Source organism: Hyperolius riggenbachi, chromosome 5 (genome assembly GCF_040937935.1).
Source record: "Hyperolius riggenbachi isolate aHypRig1 chromosome 5, aHypRig1.pri, whole genome shotgun sequence".
Classification (NCBI taxonomy): Eukaryota; Metazoa; Chordata; class Amphibia; order Anura; family Hyperoliidae; genus Hyperolius; species Hyperolius riggenbachi.
Window position 1 is genome coordinate 405,126,330 of NC_090650.1, and position 18,327 is coordinate 405,144,656.

The 18,327-nt window shown below is 41.8% G+C and overlaps 1 protein-coding gene across 1 annotated transcript in view; it reads right to left on the reverse strand.

Moving 5' to 3' along the window:
- CSMD3 (CUB and Sushi multiple domains 3) overlaps positions 1–18,327 on the reverse strand; it is a 1,539,978-nt gene that overhangs the window by 876,273 nt on the left and 645,378 nt on the right. The window contains exon 8 of the mRNA XM_068237930.1: positions 352–648. Coding sequence (XP_068094031.1) covers positions 352–648 — 297 coding nt within the window. The remainder of the gene's footprint in view (positions 1–351; positions 649–18,327) is intronic.

Sequence of the window (18,327 nt, forward strand, 5' to 3'; positions counted from 1 at the left end):
TGATGCAAACATTTCTTCCAAAACAGAACTTTAAAAATAAAATAAAATTATAGGTACATCATAGTTAATTCATGTTTATGGCCATTGTCAGTGATGGTCTTGTCATTTCATGCTATGACATATCTTGTTGGAAGGTAATTTAAATATTTATTTTATATGAATTTTTAAGCTGTTTGAACCCCTTTATATTCTTGGGGATGATTTTAGTGTCATTCCAATATTTTAAAATTTGAAATGGATTATTGACAGAAAAATTATTTTGATACTTTTAGCCATGATATGACAAACATACGTGACCATGGCCTCAATGATTGGCGTTTTTAAAAGGTCACAATAAAATTGCATAGATACCTCTATGAGTAACACCTGCAAGTTCTTTAGTTCTTTCTATCTGTACAGAATTTCTTGGACGTCTTCGCAAGCTTTGTGTTTGTGCAGTTGGAGTAGACTGTAGGTCCTTGGTTATGTTCGATTCCAAAAGTTGCTCAACAGCTTGGACCAGGAGTTCTTCTGTATGGCTTTTGTTGGGGTTAGCAGTTAAACAGGATACAGTAACATCAGAAGATGTGAGAGCAAGTGTTACAGCACCAGGAGTAGCCCCAATCTGCTCCTTCAACTCACCGGTGATAGAAGTAGTTTTGCTGAAACCTGTGGGACACATAGTGGTACTGGATGCTAACTTTTTTCTTTTAAATTTTGCATTTTCCTGAATATTATAAATTATTCTGTTTGCGTTATGTGATATCTACGACTATAGTTTGATGAAGATAAATGGATGGAGACAAAACAACAAATTTATCCATTATGAACCTAAATTTTGAATCTGATTAATAAAATATAAAGCTTTCTATTTAAATTTTCTATTGCTAATAGATATTTATGATACAATTTTCAACTAAGCTTTATATGTTTGACCTTTAAATTTTAGACAGCTAAGTTTACAATATTTAGTGGTTACAGACAAATAGGTTTACAGTCTTTACAGTGTACTGATTTAACTGACTGAGTTATTTATTTATTTTATTACCAAATCCACTGCATAACTGAACCTATAAAGGGCTTTCTGTGGCAGATACTTACCCTTAGCTCTAGACGCACTAAAATCCTTAGATACAAGTAGCAGAAACGGTTGCATTCACCCTGTGATGATGTTCAGTAGACGTGGGACTACTGATTGAACATTCATACATCAAGCTTCATAGGACAAATTCTGGCTTTGTGTAAATAATAAATACTATACTTATGTCACAGCCTTCATGCTGTTGGCTAATTGGTAAGAGTTAATAAAACAAAAGTCAGATTTACTTTAATAAAGATAAATACTGCATATTTGATGTCTTTTGTAATGATAATAAATATGGTTGTAAAATTATTACTGACAACATAGTTATCCATTGTTATGTTCAAAGAGTAACTGGTCCTAAATAACTTTCTCCACCCTACTTTATATTACCTAAAACAAAAAAATTGCTTTATTTTTCCAGAATACACCAGAGAACAACTATTAGCTCTACTGCTTGTGCAATTATTACCTACTTTTACTACTACTACTGTTACGCCGTCTACTACTGCTACTGCTACTACTGCTATTGCTAGGTCTACTACTGCTACTGCTATGTCTACTACTTCAACGTCTACTACTGCTACTGTTACGTCTACTACTGCTACTGCTACGTCTACTACTTCTACGTCTACTACTGCTACTGTTACGTTAACTACTGCTACTGCTATGTCTACTACTGCTACTGCTATGTCTACTACTGCTACATCTACTACTGCTACGTCTACTACTGCTATGTCTACTACTGCTACGTCTACTACTGCTACATTTACTACTGCTACTGCTATGTCTACTACTGCTTCGTCTACTACTGCTACGTCTACTACTGATACTGCTACGTCTACTACTGCTACTTCTATGTCTACTACTATTACTGCTTCAATACTAACACAACAGTATAATAATAGTAAAATCTGCATACTTCTATCACTGTTCTGTATAAAATAATTAAATCTAGAAAAAAAACATAGATGTCAGTCGTATATCCCAGTTTTTTTGTAAAGGTAGCCAGCTCACAGTCTTCAAAGTGGTTGCTAATGTTACAGTAATTGCTCACAGGAAAGCAAAGGACTTTCTTTGAAGTCAGTCCCTCATTGCATATGTCTAAAGAGAATGTCCTCAATATTTATTTTATTTAACACGACAGTAAAACAGCAAATCTCATTGCATTAGTGAACTGAAAGATCTACTTCAATAGAGAAAAACTGGAATCTATATTTGGTGATATACGATTCAAGTAAAGTGTATTAATAAACATGAAAGTGAATCAAGAATGTTATTTACTAAAGGGTTTATTTTTACTCTTAGTTAATATAATTATGCTCTCAAATAGCTTCTCTGACTGAAACATTTCTGCAGTTGAGTCTTGTACTTTCTCGTACTGCATTGAAGCAGAATGTTTTGAATCAGGGTGATACAACATTGGGCGGTGTCCAGTTTGAATTTCCCAATAAGGAAAACACACACAAAATGTAGTGCGATATTTGCCTAAATAATCTTAGCTAACAAGGGTATATCAACAGTTGCTTGACTGGAGGTGAATAAACCAAGGCAATTATATTTCTACCTTCCCTGATTACCAGGTCTAGAAAAAAATGACATTGCCTACAATAACTGCAAGAATATTGTTAAAATGCCAACAACAATGTATCCAATAATCCTCAGTCAGAAAATTTAAGCATGTTAATTAATTCAATCTGTGGACTTTTTGTCTTTAAAAAGAATAATTGACTATTCCCTGTTCTCATCTACACATTCAATAATTAATATTATTGCCCATGCACAGTGGAAGCCTCTTTTTTCTTTTACAGTTCTTTTACAGTCTTCATATGCATTTAATAGAATATTGATGTCAATTAAATTATGCATGAATAAAAGTTTTTGAAAAACTGTTGCAGTTTTTGTTTTTAAAGAAAATATGGGCTGCACTTATTCATAGCTCAGTGACCTCCAAGTGTTTGTCTGTATGGCTTCAGCTGAGAGAGCGATTAAAGTGTATTAGATGGAGTTGGCATTAATAGACATTTATAGGTCTATGGGAATGTATGAACTGCTAGGGCAGGTATTTTTTATTTTGCAAAATATATATATATTTTGGCATAATTAATTTAATTCACGAGAAGGTTCCTTATGGTACTGGGACTTAAAGCGGACCCAAACCAAAAATGTGTTTAATTCAAAATATTTAATTGCACCACTCTGACACATACAAAGATAAATAAACACTCCTTCAAGCCTATGAGCATTTCAGTGCATGCGTTTCACCCTTCTCTTTGCATAACTAGGGTTATACAGGAGGCAGCCATTAGCAATTCCTCCTTTGCCGGGCACCACCTACTCCAGCATTTTGCCGGATTCTGTCCCGGCAATATGAAAGGAAGGAAGGGGTTCCTCCAATAAATGTAAAATATTTTATATTTGTCATCATGCAGCTGAAAAAAGGCTGCTATTTACTATTATAATTTAGAAAATAGATTTTATTTCTGAAATCTTGTATTTTTAATTTGGGTCCACTTTAAGGCTTGGGCACACAACTATTCCTCCTCTGCATGGGTGCTCCTCCATCCTTATCTTTTGGACGGCATAATTAATTTAAAATATTTTTCTATTGCATACATATGAAAACTGCCTGAACTGGTGCTTTAAATTATAGTTATGTTCAATAGTAGAATTTCAAAAACACTACTACCATGTATGTTGGAAGATGCTGATTTATAGCCCCTCATGTGTGAAAGTATTGGATGTGTTGGTTTTGATTACCTAGAAGTATTTCTGACAGTTTGTCAGACTGTCAAAAATGACTAGCACTGAACAGATATCATTCATGAGGGTGTTCAAAGAAATGTACCACTACTGCATAGCCTGAATGAAACTGAGGTTCTAACCCTATTCATTGTGACTGTGTTAACCCAGGAGATAATCTTACTTCAACATATGTGTAATAGCAGATGATTGTTTTTTTGAATAACAAAAACACTGGAATGGCAAAGTATAAATGAGCTTATCTGGGACCAGAATGTAGGGGGGAGGGAGGCTGTTCGTCTGGACTTAGTGTTTGAAAGCAAAATAGTTGCATTGTATTTGATTTCCTATCTAACAAAGTCAGCTATTTAGATGCTGCAATAGTTTAGCTTACATTTGTGCTTTTTTTCTGCTTTATAGTGTAGGTCTAGCAAAAAAAGTTAAAAGAAAGTATTAGGTTAGTGTTAGGTGAATGTAACTTTGCATTGGTCTTTGAATGGGGCTATGTAGGCACCCTAAGTGGGGTGGGGTGGGATGCATTTCTGAGCAAAGATACATCAACATTTTTGTGCCTGTTTGGCTATTAAAATCTACTAAGACGCCCAAATGACCTACAATTTAAGATTCAGAAGGATCACATCCCAATGCATCTTAACTGCTTGCCGACCGCGTCACACCGACGGGCGTGGCTGCGGTGGCAGCCCCAGGACCGCCTAACGCTAGCAGTGCAGGAGATTGCGCACAGGCTGCGTGCGCATCTCCTGTTGGTGGGCGGAGCGGAGCCTTCAGATCGCCGCCCGGGAGACTGTTAGACAGCTAAACCGCCATCTAATTACATTGTACAGCGCTGTCCTCAGCAGCAGCGCTGTACTGGGGACAGCCGTGTTACACGGCTGTCCTCCTGGGGCACTAGAGAGCGATCGGCCGATTGCCGTGATTGGCTGGCTGGGAAGAAGGAGGGAGGGAAGGGAAAAAATAAAAATAGGAATATTTATTAATAAATAAAAAAGAAAAATATTTGCAAAAACAAACAAACACTGGAGGCGATCAGACCCCACCAACAGAGAGCTTTGTTGGTGGGGAGAAAACGGGGGGGGGGGGTCACTTGTGTGCTGTTGTGCGGCCCTGCAGCTTGGCCTTAACCCTGCAGTGGCCAATTTTGTAAAAAAATGGCCTGGTATTTAGGGGGTTTTAAGCTTAGGTCCTCAAGAGGTTAAAGCACTCTGAACTTCCTCTCTGCTTTAAAAGATAAGCAATAGCTTAATAACCTTTAAAGAAAAACATTTCTATGTTATAACTTATAGAACTTTAACAGATATCCTGCAGTGTTTACTTTCTTGTTTCCTGGGAGCACAGAGAGGGCTAACCTCCTGTGTTTACATATTAGCGCAAAAGTTGGCACAGCACAGCATAGTGCACATAGCTAATAGCATTGTGTTAATTATTTGCAGATAAGGGAGAATTAGACAGGCAGTTCTCAGTAAATACACACTGGCCCATATGCAATTAACTTGTTCTCCTGAGTTATCTCCTAGGAGATACTTTCCATTTTCTCTTTAAAATAACTTTTCAGCATGTTACATTTGAAAAAGAAGCCAACAGTTATTGAAAAAGTACTATCAAAATTATTTTAAGTATTTTCTTGCTTGCTGGCGGTTTACAGTGCATTTTATGACAAGGTGTGAAAATATTACCTAGGTGAAAAGTCAGGAGAAAAATTGAATTGCATATGGGCCACAGAGTGGATTTCTCTGTGTTTTCCTTGTTTCATGTGCAAGAGTTTAGGTCCGCTTTAAAGGGAACAGCATAGGAGGTAAAAAACACTCTGGGTGGTTAAATCACCCAAGCAAGTTCTTTACCACCCACCCGGATGATAGTTAAAATTGCCTAAGTTGCCTAAATTTAGTTAGTGAATAACATAGGGCCCTTGGAGTCGGAAATCCCATAATAGGTTGTTAAATCACTACAACTCTTGGACTATATGGGATTAAAGGGAAGGTCCAAGCAAAATAAAAAAATGAGTTTCACTTACCTGGGGCTTCTACCAGCCCCATGCAGCCATCCTGTGCCCTCATAGTCACTCACTGCTGCTCCAGTCCCCCGCTGGCAGCTTTCCGAACTCGAAGGTCGGCGGGCCGCATTGCGTACGTTTTTACGCATTCCCACTAGTGCAGGAACATTAACACATACGTTTTTACGCATTACTGGTTCAATGTCGGCAAGCTGCCAGCGGGGGACTGGAGCAGCAGTGAGTGACTATGAGGGCACAGGATGGCTGCATGGGGCTGGTAGAAGCCCCAGGTAAGTGAAACTCATTTTTTTATTTTGCTTGAACCTTCCCTTTAACCACTTGCCGACCGCGCACTCATAACGCGCGTCGGCAAAGTGGCAGCTGCAGGACCAGCGACGCAGTATTGCGTCGCCAGCTGCAGGCTGATTAATCAGGAAGCAGCCGCTCGTGCGAGCGGCTGCTTCCTGTCAATTCACGGCGGGGGGCTCCGTGGCGGCTCGCAGGCTAAATGTAAACACAAGCGGAAATAATCCGCTTTGTTTACATTTGTACGGCGCTGCTGCGCAGCAGCGCCGTAAGGCAGATCGGCGATCCCCGGCCAATCAGCGGCCGGGGATCGCCGCCATGTGACAGGGGACGTCCCGTCACTGGCTGCACAGGACGGATAGCGTCCTGTGCAGCCCGGAACACCAGGGGGGCCAGGTAGGAGAGGGAGGGGGAGGATTTCGCCGCGGAGGGGGGCTTTGAGGTGCCCCCCCCCGCAACACCCGCAGGCAGGAGCGATCAGACCCCCCCAGCACATCATCCCCCTAGTGGGGAAAAAAGGGGGGCGATCTGGTCGCTCTGCCTGCACGCTGATCTGTGCTGGGGGCTGGAGAGCCCACCCAGCACAGATCAGCAACAACAGCGCTGGTCGTTAAGGGGGGGTAAAGGGTGGGTCCTCAAGTGGTTAAAGGGATGCAAAATCACTCTGGGCTTGTGATCTACTATTATTATTATTATCATTGGACTATTATTATTATTATTACGCTAGACTAGGACAATTTAGCTTATTACTCTTATTCAGTTTCACTATTACGTCATGTTGTATCAGCATTGCTTTAGCAATTAGATGAAGGATATCTGCAAGGACACCTAGCTTTCATACATCTTTATTACTGAGCATTGGGGGAGGAGCACCAGGGGAAACTAAGTGGGGTGGAAATCGGATAGGTGCTATTTAGGGGACTGCTTCTCTCTGGCCTCAGGGTTCAAATGTTTCAGTCTTAGGAAAGGTTTGTTGCTCCAGGCTATAATCATGGGGCATTGCAAGCTAAAACCCTCTTTCTACTGGTTTGTATTTACAATAGCTTCAAGTCGGGCTATATGTTATTGTTTTTTTCCATATGTATACCTTTCCTAGAAATTGTATGACGCTTTATATTGTTGTATGTTTTTTTTTTTCCTGAAACCTGGTGTCGGCAGAAACATGATAAAAATTAATTGAATTAAAAAAAATAGCTTGATGTAAAGGTCAGTTTGTCATGCCATGCTGGATATGTTGTGGGCATTACCAATGCTGGTTAAGGAGAAACTCCAACCAAGAATTTAACTTTATCCCAATCAGTAGCTGATACACCCTTTTACATGAGAAATCTATTGCTTTTCACAAACACACCATCAGGGGGCGCTGTATGACTGATATTGTGGTGAAACCCCTCCCACAAGAAGCTCTGAGGACCACGGTACTTTTGACAGTTTGCCACAATGTAACAAGGTTCACAGACAGGAAATAGCTGTTTACAGCTGTCTCCAATGGCCAAAACAGCTAGGAGCAGCTACATCACCTGCCCAAATGTCACCATGTAATAAACGTCAGTATGTAAATCGGGGAGAGGAAATATTTTACAATGAGCAAACACTGACTAAATCATTTATACATAATTATTGTAAAAATGAAGCACTTTTTTTTATTACACTATTTTCACTGGAGTTCCTCTTTAAGAGCATATAGTTCAGAATATACCAGAAAAAAAGGTGTATTTTATACCATTCATATTATCTCTTTCCTTTACTGAAATCTGTATAATTTATAAAACAGTTTAGATTTTTAGGCCACTTTTATGAAATTCCTGCTCACGCAACTTAGTCCCTTGATGCACTTATATTCTCAGCTCTGCAGTTCTGTTATAACCTTACTAAATAATATTTTAATTTCCGGACCATTTTTCTACCCACTGCATGACCTCTCAAGTCTCAATAGCCTCTTAATGCAAGAAACATTCCACTGCCTACTACATTTGTATTAAAAAATCCAGCTTAGGTTTTAAGAGAACAATATGATCATGTTTATTTAATTTCTTGATTAGATTTTTTTAACAATAGGTTATTATTACAATTTTTCAGTGGAACATTGAACATAACCGAGAACATTCATACATAATATAAATAACGTGCACAAAAGCATCAGTTACATATTAGTAGGATAGTACATGATAGTACACATTTGTGCTTGGATAATATCCTGTCGTAATTGTACAAACAGGACATCTTATTTACAGTGGCTATATCAACAGCATAGTTTAACTACTCTGAGGGCCAGATTTAACATAAGGCAATGTAGGCAAGTGCCTACAGGCGCCTGATGATGGAAAGATGGCTCACTTTCCTCCCCTGTTCCCCCTCTCCTTCCCTATGCAGAGTCCTGAGCAAAGTGTAAATGAGAGGTTACTCATCTGGGTCTCTGCATTCCACTGACCAGGTCTCCCTTGATTCAGGGGCACCTCTAGCTACTTAATACCTGGGGGCATCCTAGCTACTTAATACTGAGTATAGCTCTGGCTACCTAATACTAAGGGACACCTGTAGCTATGACAGGAAAGGGAACCAAGGGAGAAGTAACATTTAGGCCAGCCAGCACACTGGCGGTGTGGTTTCGGGCTGGTGTTTGTAGATTAATGGAAAGGGCGAAGTCTAGGATGCCAGGACATATGTGCATATAGGTCCTGTGATGTAAAGCTGGGCCTGACTACTTTATCACCTCTAGCACATTGCACATGTACTATGATTTTGTTTTGTTTTCTGAGAGGGTGAAACGTTATCTGCTCCCAGAGAGATTGTACAAAAAGTTGCACTAAGGTGTTGTTTATATCATCCTAAAATTTTATTTTTAATATGATATTTCAGCCATGAACTAGTGCTGTTTATAGTGCTCCTCGTAAGTATTTTTGGAATTGACTACCAACAGTTAATGCATGTTAGTAGTCAATTCCAAAAATACTTAAGAGGAGAACGATACTCATTCTACCTGCCATAACTCATGTACCCCCCCTCCTGGCCTGTCAATTTCGGCATTACACCTACCTGCTATATTTGTCCCTTTTACCTTCTGATGCACCTTCTGTTTCTCTAGTAACATCTCACTCATACAATATTGATCCTCAAACTAATTTTCCTTGTTTCAAATGGCAGCTGCCTGGCTGTTATTCTAAGTTTTTGGCTTTAGTTGTTTCTGAGTCACACACCTAGTATCTGTAGAGACAGTGGGCGGGGGGTGCACTAAGAAGAGAAGTGGTGAGAGACGTGGTGAGTGGTGAGACCTGGCTAGTCTGTGCTGGAGTCCATGGATGCAGGCAACCTCTCACTGTGAGGGCTGGGTGCCTCCGTGTGGCGATCTATGCGGCGGTAATGGCACTGTGACTGCAAATGAAAAGCCATGCCACTCTGAGTACCCATCCCACAGTGATGGGTACTGAGTGGTAGATGACAGGAGAGGCCTGAGGAAAGGGGAAAGTCCTCTGGAACATGTTGCAATTCTAATTTAAACCTTTCTTATTTTTACCTTACATGGACCTCCCTGTGTCCTCTATACTGCATGAACGGCACTTTGTATTGCAGCCTCTCCTGCTGCCTAACGCTCAGTACCACCATTGTGGGATCTCAGAGCAGCACAGCTTTTCACTTGCAGTCACAGTGCCATAACCTCCCTTACTGCCACTGCATAGCCAACATGGAAGCACCCAGCCCTCCCACAGGGACGCTCTGCAGGTACAGTGAGAGGCCGTCTGCATCCACAGATTCCAATGGACAGGACCACTCCAGAGGTACCGCATAGCCTAGTTGCAGGTACAGCCACAGCTTAGTTGTGAAGAACATTTCAGAATAACCATTTTTCCATGCTTTTTAAATGATGGTGAGATCTAGAGACTGCAATTATAGGTTAGGTATTAATATGCTTCTTTGAAATTATATACAAGCAGCCTAGATTTGGTTGGGAGGGAGCATTAATTATGTAGGCTATTCATATATTATGTATAAACACTGGATCAAGAGATCCCTGGGATCCAGAGATCCCTGGGATCAAATAATTAAAACTTCAATTGTATTGGTGTAAAGTAAAAAAGCTAAAAAACGAGGTGTCTGATGTGAAACAAATGGGAAAGGGTCTAGATCAGGGGTCTCAAACTCAATTTACCCGGGGGCCGCAGGAGGCAAAGTCAGGATGAGGCTGGGCCGCATAAGGGAGTTCACGTGTCCCCGCCGCAAAACGAGGGCTGCAGAGCCTCCAAATCGCCCCGGGGGGCAATCCGCCGGCATTTCCTGGAAGGGGCAGAGCTTTCAGCTTCAGCTCTGCCCCTCCTGACGTCAATCGCGGCGGATCGCCGCCTCTGCCCGCCCCTCTCACTCTTCCTTCACAGAGAGGAGCGGGGAGAGGCGGCGATCCGTGCGGCGATTGACGTCAGGAGGGGCAGAGCTACAGCTGAAAGCTCTGCCCCTCAGCGCAGTCGTGGATGTTTGCGTGGGGGATTTGGGGGTCTGCAGCCCTTGTTTAGCGGCGGGGATGCGGCGGATTACTTGGGAGCACTGAAGCGAACTATAAGGTAAAATGGGCAAATATAGTTCGCTTCCGTGTCTCTTTTGCTTTTGCCGGCAGGCAGGGCCGGTTTAAGCAACAATGGGGCCCCAGAGCAAAATAAACCTGCCCTCCCCCCCCCCCCCCCCCCCCCCCCCAACAGATACCCTGGAACAAAAATCGGCATCAAGGGACCTTTTTTGCAGCTGGTATAGTCAGGGTGTGAAGCCCCAATCGGTCGGAGCTCCACATTCTGGCTACCACAGCCTGCATGGGGGACAAGGGGTTAAAAAGTTTCAGGAGGGGGGACCCCACATAATTAAAAAAAAAAATTCCCTCACTCTAAACATAAAAAAAAAATTGGGAAAATAGGAAAAAATGCCAGGAATCTTCATACAGCCATATTGCGGCTGTATAGCGATCCCTGGCCAAAGCGCTGTGGCTGCGTATGGACCCCCTGGAAACCCTGTCAGGAAATGTATTGCTCTTTCTTTTGATACATGTAAAATTACACTACCGTTAGGCTTGCTACTAAAAGTGACATTTACAGCATTTAAAAGTATACTATTTACCTTCGAAACTTTAAAATCGATTTTTTTTCTCAAAAACTATAAGGTCTTTTTGAGCGGAGAAGACCAGAAGCCACTGGAGCTGTGGCGAGGGCACGGGACGGCTGCCAGGGGCTGGAGGAAGCCCCATGTAAGTAATTTTTTTTTTTTGCTGCCTGGACCTTCCCTTTAACTACTTGTGACAGCCTACATTGCACTGATGTAAAAACTTGCCAGAAACAAGTTATGTTTCAAAAAAGGAAATAGAGCTTCTGTGCAGCAGTCTGGCTGATTATGAAGCAGAACTTATTTTACATTGTATTACTGTGTATTTAAAGAGACTCTGAAGCGAGAATAAATCTCGCTTCAGAGCTCATAGTTAGCAGGGGCACGTGTGCCCCTGCTAAACCGCCGCAATAGCGCCGCTCAATGGGGGTCCCTTGACCCCCAAACCCCCCACTGCGACACTTGGTCGCAGACTCGGTCGTGATTTATTGCTTCCTGGAGGCAGGGCTAACGGCTGCAGCCCTGCCTCTAGTCGCGTCTATCAGCGGTGCATCGCCGCCTCTCCCCCGCCCCTCTCAGTAAAGGAAGACTCAGAGGGGTGGGGGAGAGGCGGAGATACGCGCTGACAGACGCGCGTGGGGCAGGGCTGCGGCGGTTAGCCCTGCCCCAACCAGGAAGCACTCCCCCGCATTACAGAGGGGATTTGGGGGATCAGGGACCCCCATTAAGCCACGGGATAGTGGCGTTTTAGCAGGGGCACACATGCCCCTGCTAACTCTGAGGTCTGAAGCGAGATTTATTCTCGCTTCAGACTCTCTTTAAGGTAAACTGCATTTCAGTGGAGGGAATCCCACTTCACTTTACTTAAAGTGAACCTGAGGTGAAAATAAATTGATGAGATAAGCAATTGCATCCTCTTACCCCTAAACATGACTTTTTTTTAGCTATCCCATGGATTTATTGTATATTTAAACATTTACAAAGTAGATTAAATGTTTTGTTGCCTCTGCTCAGTGGTGGTCTATTAAGTGTCCCAGAGTCTGGATACATCTGGAACTCGTTGGTGTACACGGGAAAGGCACCAAGTTTTCTCCACAATACAGAGAGTACGGGTGTGCTACATCATCTGTGCTGACTCTCATCGAGCCGTTGCTGGATCAGGGGTATTGTTTGATGACTGACAACTATTATACCTCCCCTGAGCTGTACAACTACCTGATCCAGCACAAGACAGATGCTTACGGCACGGTAAGGCCCAACCGTTGCCAAATGCCGCTGGCCTTTTCTGCCAGGAAGTTGAAGAAGGGATAAATTGTTGCCTGGCAGAAGGGGAAAACGATGGTTCTGCGGTGGAAGGACAAGTGGGATGTGTCTGTTCTCAGTACAGTGCACAATGCTGCTACTGTGCCCACCACCACCAGAGGTAGCAGGGAGGTGGACAAGCCACAAGCTACACTGGACTACAAGCAGACCATGGGAGGTGTGGACAGGGCTGATGCAGCCATGACCTTTTATCCAGCTGTCTGCAAACAGCACAAAAAATATTATAAAAAAAAAATTCAGGCACCTCCTAGAACAATGGCTCTGGAACGCTTTTGTGCTGTTCAAAAAACGCAGTGACAGGCTTGTTGTTCACCATGACTTTGTGTGGCAGTTGTGTGAAGCTATTTACCTGAAACACCCCCAACGGAGTCAAGTAGAGTGGGGCGCAGAGCGTCCTACATTTGTCAATCCAGAGAGACTTACTGGACGCCGCTTTGTGGAATATCTGCCAGCGACCGCACACAAGCAACAACCGACAAGAAGGTGTGTGGTCTGCTGCACCAAAAAAGGCCCTGACGGGGAAAAAACCCGGAAGGAGACCCGTACCTATTGCCCAGACTGTGATGTGGCACTTTGTGCACTACCTTGTTTCAAGGTGTACCACACGAAGGAGGTATTTTGAGGTATATACTGTATTTGTTTTTCTGCCTCCATAAATTTCTGCCTTTATTTTCTGCATATTACTGCATTTATTTATTTGTATTACTTATTATTTATTACTGCATTGATTAAAAATGCAAGCTATTTCTGTTTGTCATTAATAAATGTTATTTTATTTTTGACAAGCATTTGTGTTTGACACTTTTATTATACTCATAATGTATACTAAACTCTTGCTTGACTCATTTTTGGAAAGTTACAGGAAAAAGGTTATGAAAATTAATTGTACCACTTTTTGCATGGAAATCCTGGGAAATCAGAACACCAGGCAGGGTGGTTATTGGTTAATATGTTTTGCACGATACATACATGTTAATCTCATCATGTAACACGTTGCCTCGGGTACACTTTAAGTAAGATAAGATAACTTTACTTTTTAATATGACTTATGATTTAAATAGTTATTTTCTATTATGAATATAAAATGTGTGATTAAGTATAAATACAGATTCAGGAAACTGTAAAATGTAAGTTGAATTTTATGACAGTGATAAAGCATTATAACAGGTTTTTAACTATAAAATAACTTTCTCCGCATCAGAGATTCAGTCTGTTATAGCGATAATTGCAATAAAGCTATAGGGTCGGTGCCAAGTTTGTGTTTATGCATATGCAAACATAACTCAGAAAAAAGATCCTCTTCTATAAAGAAAAATGTATTCCTCTTTAGAAGGCAGTTTACATACATTATTAATGCACTGTGTGCAGAATTTCATTAGTTTAGTTTATAGAATATGATTCACAATTATATTTGAGATTTAGTAAATTAGAAAGCCAATTGAAGTGAATCTTCTGTTTTTATGCAGTGTCATAAACTGTCCATAGAAATAAATTGCATACAAATGTTATTTGCCTTGAAAATCATAGCTATCTTTTTATCTGTTCTGAATAATTAGTCCAGAGGACCCATTAAGAACAATAAATGAGTGAACTGACTACTGTAAGAAGCAGAGAGAGGCACATTATTTAATCACGTTGCATCCAGACCTTGTTTCCCCCTTATGGACCAGAGCAGTTTTGACATGTTAGCTATGTCCCTATTTAATTAACAATAACTTTATCCCTACTTATGACACCTAAATGAAATATATATAGTTTTTTTGTTCAAGACAAACTAGGCTTTCAATGTATGGCATCTTTTCCTTCAAACAATTTTCTATGCATTTTAATGGGAAAAAGAGGGAAAAATAGAAAAAACCTAATTTCTTTGGTTTACCAATTCCAGTTTAAGAATAAAAAGCGCTACTGTACATAAAAAACACACATTTTGTTTGGCTAGTTCTACCATTTATCACAAAACTTATGTTCCAGTCACAATTTATGGTGAGGATAGTTGATTCTGAAATAATGCTACAGTGTGTTTTTTTTCCTTACTATGAATTAAGAAAATAAAATCATTTTTAATGGTAAAAAACAATCTTGTTGGCTCAGGGAGCATATATTCCCTTTCACCAATTAGTGCTGCAGCAGATAGTGCCAGAGATGTCCACAGGAGCAAGCCCAATTGTGCAGAGATGTGCTTCTGCCACAAAACATATATCTATGTCCTTGTGGCTTATATGAAGTCACAGAGGAGGTAGATATACTGTAGTGGTGGATAAAGTGTTTAAGAAGGATTGTCACAGTAATGATTAGTTGTGGATGCCGTGGTTTACATCATTGGTGCAGGAAAACTGGCGCATCTGCAAAGTAAAACGTAGCAAGAGAGGAGGGAGCACACCATCAGATAAGGTCAGGTGGATGTGCTAGGCTGTCCGGTCACCAGGTGGATGTGTAACTTCCAAACGAAAAGGCCGGCACCATCCAGTAGTATAATGCTCTTTTATGGTTTCATAGATGAAGCCATCACAGAGAAACCTGTGATGGCTTCATCTATGAAACAATAAAAGAGCATTATACTACTGGATAGTGCCAGCCTTTTTGTTTAGAGGCTGCAAAGTAAAACTATTTTCTACTCATTTAGTGATTCACTTCCAACACCTAACACTAACCTGGCCCTCTTATCTCAAAGGCTAAGACTATGGCTATGTTCACAGTGTTGCGTTGCGGTACAATTTTATGGGGGCATCTTGAAGCAGAAAGTCAAACTGCAATAGTAAGTCTATGGGGTTGATTAACAAACAGAAATGTGAGTAACCTTCTTTTACTTGTGCAATTTCAACTGTGTGCCTTAACGTCAAGTAGCTGCACGCTGCGAATGCTACTGGTCATGTAGCACGTGTAATTACCCTCAGCCACAGGAGCGTACGGGTAGCACAACATAGCGAGCGCTAGTAACTTACGCCTGCTCTCCCTGCAAATAACAAGCGATCCACTCATCCTGACCTGAACACCTTCGGGTCAAATCACTTTAAAGGACGTGATCCTTGCACTTTGATTGACCCAATAGGCTGCCTTTCAAGTGGGGAGACCACTGCCCTAGCTAAGCTATAAGTACTAGAATGCATGGGAGGAGGTTCACCAGTGAGTATAGCTCTTATATGCTCCTGAGAACAAATAAATGGTCTTACCTCAGATGAGGAGTGGTTTGATAAAAAGTATTTTATTGGACACCATTGGCAATGCATTCCAGTGGCCTTACCTGCTTCTTCAGGTCAATAAAAGTGTCTTTCTGTAGCAACACCGTAGACATGAAACACCTCTTTACTGTGTCCATTAAAAAGCTTTTTATTAAGCCACTCCTCCTCTGAGGTAAGACCATTTATTTATTCTCAATACCATATAACGTCTACTTACTCCTTGGAGCACATCCTTCCATTCAGTTTTTCCTAAAGTCTGCTTGCTAGGGGATGAATGTATTGTGTAGATAAGAGAAAAGACCTGTAAGTAGAACAGTTAACTGAATGAGTAGGGATGATCGGGAGTGGCTATTTCCGATTCTGGGGAAATTCCCATTCCCGCCAGTTTCCATTTTTTCTATCTCCAATTTTCCTATTTTAGAGGAGTATTTCTTTTGTAAACGCTCTAATAATTGCTCTAAGATTACCGCGCCAATCCAACATTTACAGAAAAATTCTGCATTCTCTGATTGGTCCAATATTTCTGTGATTGGGCTAAAAAGTACCGAGTTGCAGAAATACAATTTCCACGGAATTATAATTTTGGTTTTCTGAATTCCAATCGGTTTTTCAATCGGAAATACGAACATTTAAATTCTGCGCAGTGAGCATCCCTATGAATGAGGACATATGAAAGAGAAATATCTAATGCAATCTGCATTAAAAAAATATATATATATATCCTTGAATCTGTCCGTAGCCCTCACCAATGGGTGACTTTTCATGGATTCCCTCTAAAGAGCAAAGATGGGGGTGGTCAGTTCTGACAAGGCAGTTAAATGTCCCCGAGCTCAACAAAAGGGAATTGTAAAACATGCCCCATTTGTAAAGCCTGAGCACAAGTTTAAGAGACCGTGTTGTAAATAATGTATTATTGTTGTACATTCTTCAATGTAAAGTGGTAAAAAAAAACATCAAAAGAACACAAGTTGTACTCTGTGTTCCTTATCCTCCTCGAAGGAAGAAGCTGTTTGATAGGAAAGCCCAGCAGAATGCCGGGATGTAGTGTGTGTTCTGCCAAAGCAATGTATCATACTTATGTAGATTGGCAGGAGCGACAAGAGATCTGTGTACGGCTTCTGCAGAGTTCCAAGTTCTCAAATACTCTGCAAAAAAAAAAAAAAAACTGGCCAATACAATGGGTGACTTCTAGTGTTGGGCGAACATCTAGATGTTCGGGTTCGGGCCGAACAGGCCGAACATGTCCGCGATGTTCGGGTGTTCGACCCGAACTCCGAACATAATGGAAGTCAATGGGGACCCGAACTTTTGTGCTTTGTAAAGCCTCCTTACATGCTACATACCCCAAATTTACAGGGTATGTGCACCTTGGGAGTGGGTACAAGAGGAAAAAAAAATTTAGCAAAAAGAGCTTATAGTTTTTGAGAAAATCGATTTTAAAGTTTCAAAGGGAAAACTGTCTTTTAAATGTGGGAAATGTCTGTTTTCTTTGCACAGGTAACATGCTTTTTGTCGGCATGCAGTCATAAATGTAATACATATAAGAGGTTCCAGGAAAAGGGACCGGTAATGCTAACCCAGCAGCAGCACACGTGATGGAACAGGAGGAGGGTGGCGCAGGAGGAGAAGGCCACGCTTTGAGACACAACAACCCAGGCCTTGCATGAGGACAAGAAGCGTGCGGATAGCATGCTTTGTACCACCATGCAGTCATAAATGTAATAAAGATAAGTGGTTCAATAAACAGGGACCACGCGGCAACGCTAACCCAGCAGCAGCACACGTGATGGAACAGGAGGAGGCGCAGGAGGAGAAGGCCACGCTTTGTGAGACACAACAACCCAGGCCTTGCATGAGGACAAAAAGCGTGCGGAGAGCATGCTTTGTACCGCCATGTAGTCATAAATGTAATAAAGATAAGAGGTTCAATAAACAGGGACCACGCGGCAACGCTAACCCAGCAGCAGCAGCAGCAGCAGCACACGTGATGGAACAGGAGGAGGCGCAGGAGGAGAAGGCCACGCTTTGTGAGACACAACAACCCAGGCCTTGCATGAGGACAAAAAGCGTGCGGATAGCATGCTTTGTACCGCCATGTAGTCATAAATGTAATAAAGATAAGAGGTTCCATAAACAGGGACCGGCAACGGTAACCCAGCAGCAGCAGCAGCAGCAGCAGCACACGTGATGGAACAGGAGGAGGCGCAGGAGGAGAAGGCCACGCTTTGTGAGACACAACAACCCAGGCCTTGCATGAGGACAAAAAGCGTGCGGATAGCATGCTTTGTACCGCCATGTAGTCATAAATGTAATAAAGATAAGAGGTTCCATAAACAGGGACCGGCAACGGTAACCCAGCAGCAGCAGCAGCAGCAGCAGCACACGTGATGGAACAGGAGGAGGCGCAGGAGGAGAAGGCCACGCTTTGTGAGACACAACAACCCAGGCCTTGCATGAGGACAAAAAGCGTGCGGATATAGCAGCAATGCTTTTTGCCGCCATGCAGTCATAAATGTAATACAGATGAGAGGTTCAATAAACAGGGACCGGAAACGCTAAACCATCCCAGATGTTCATCGGTCATGTTACTTGGTTGGGGTCCAGGAGTGTTGCGTAGTCGTTTCCAA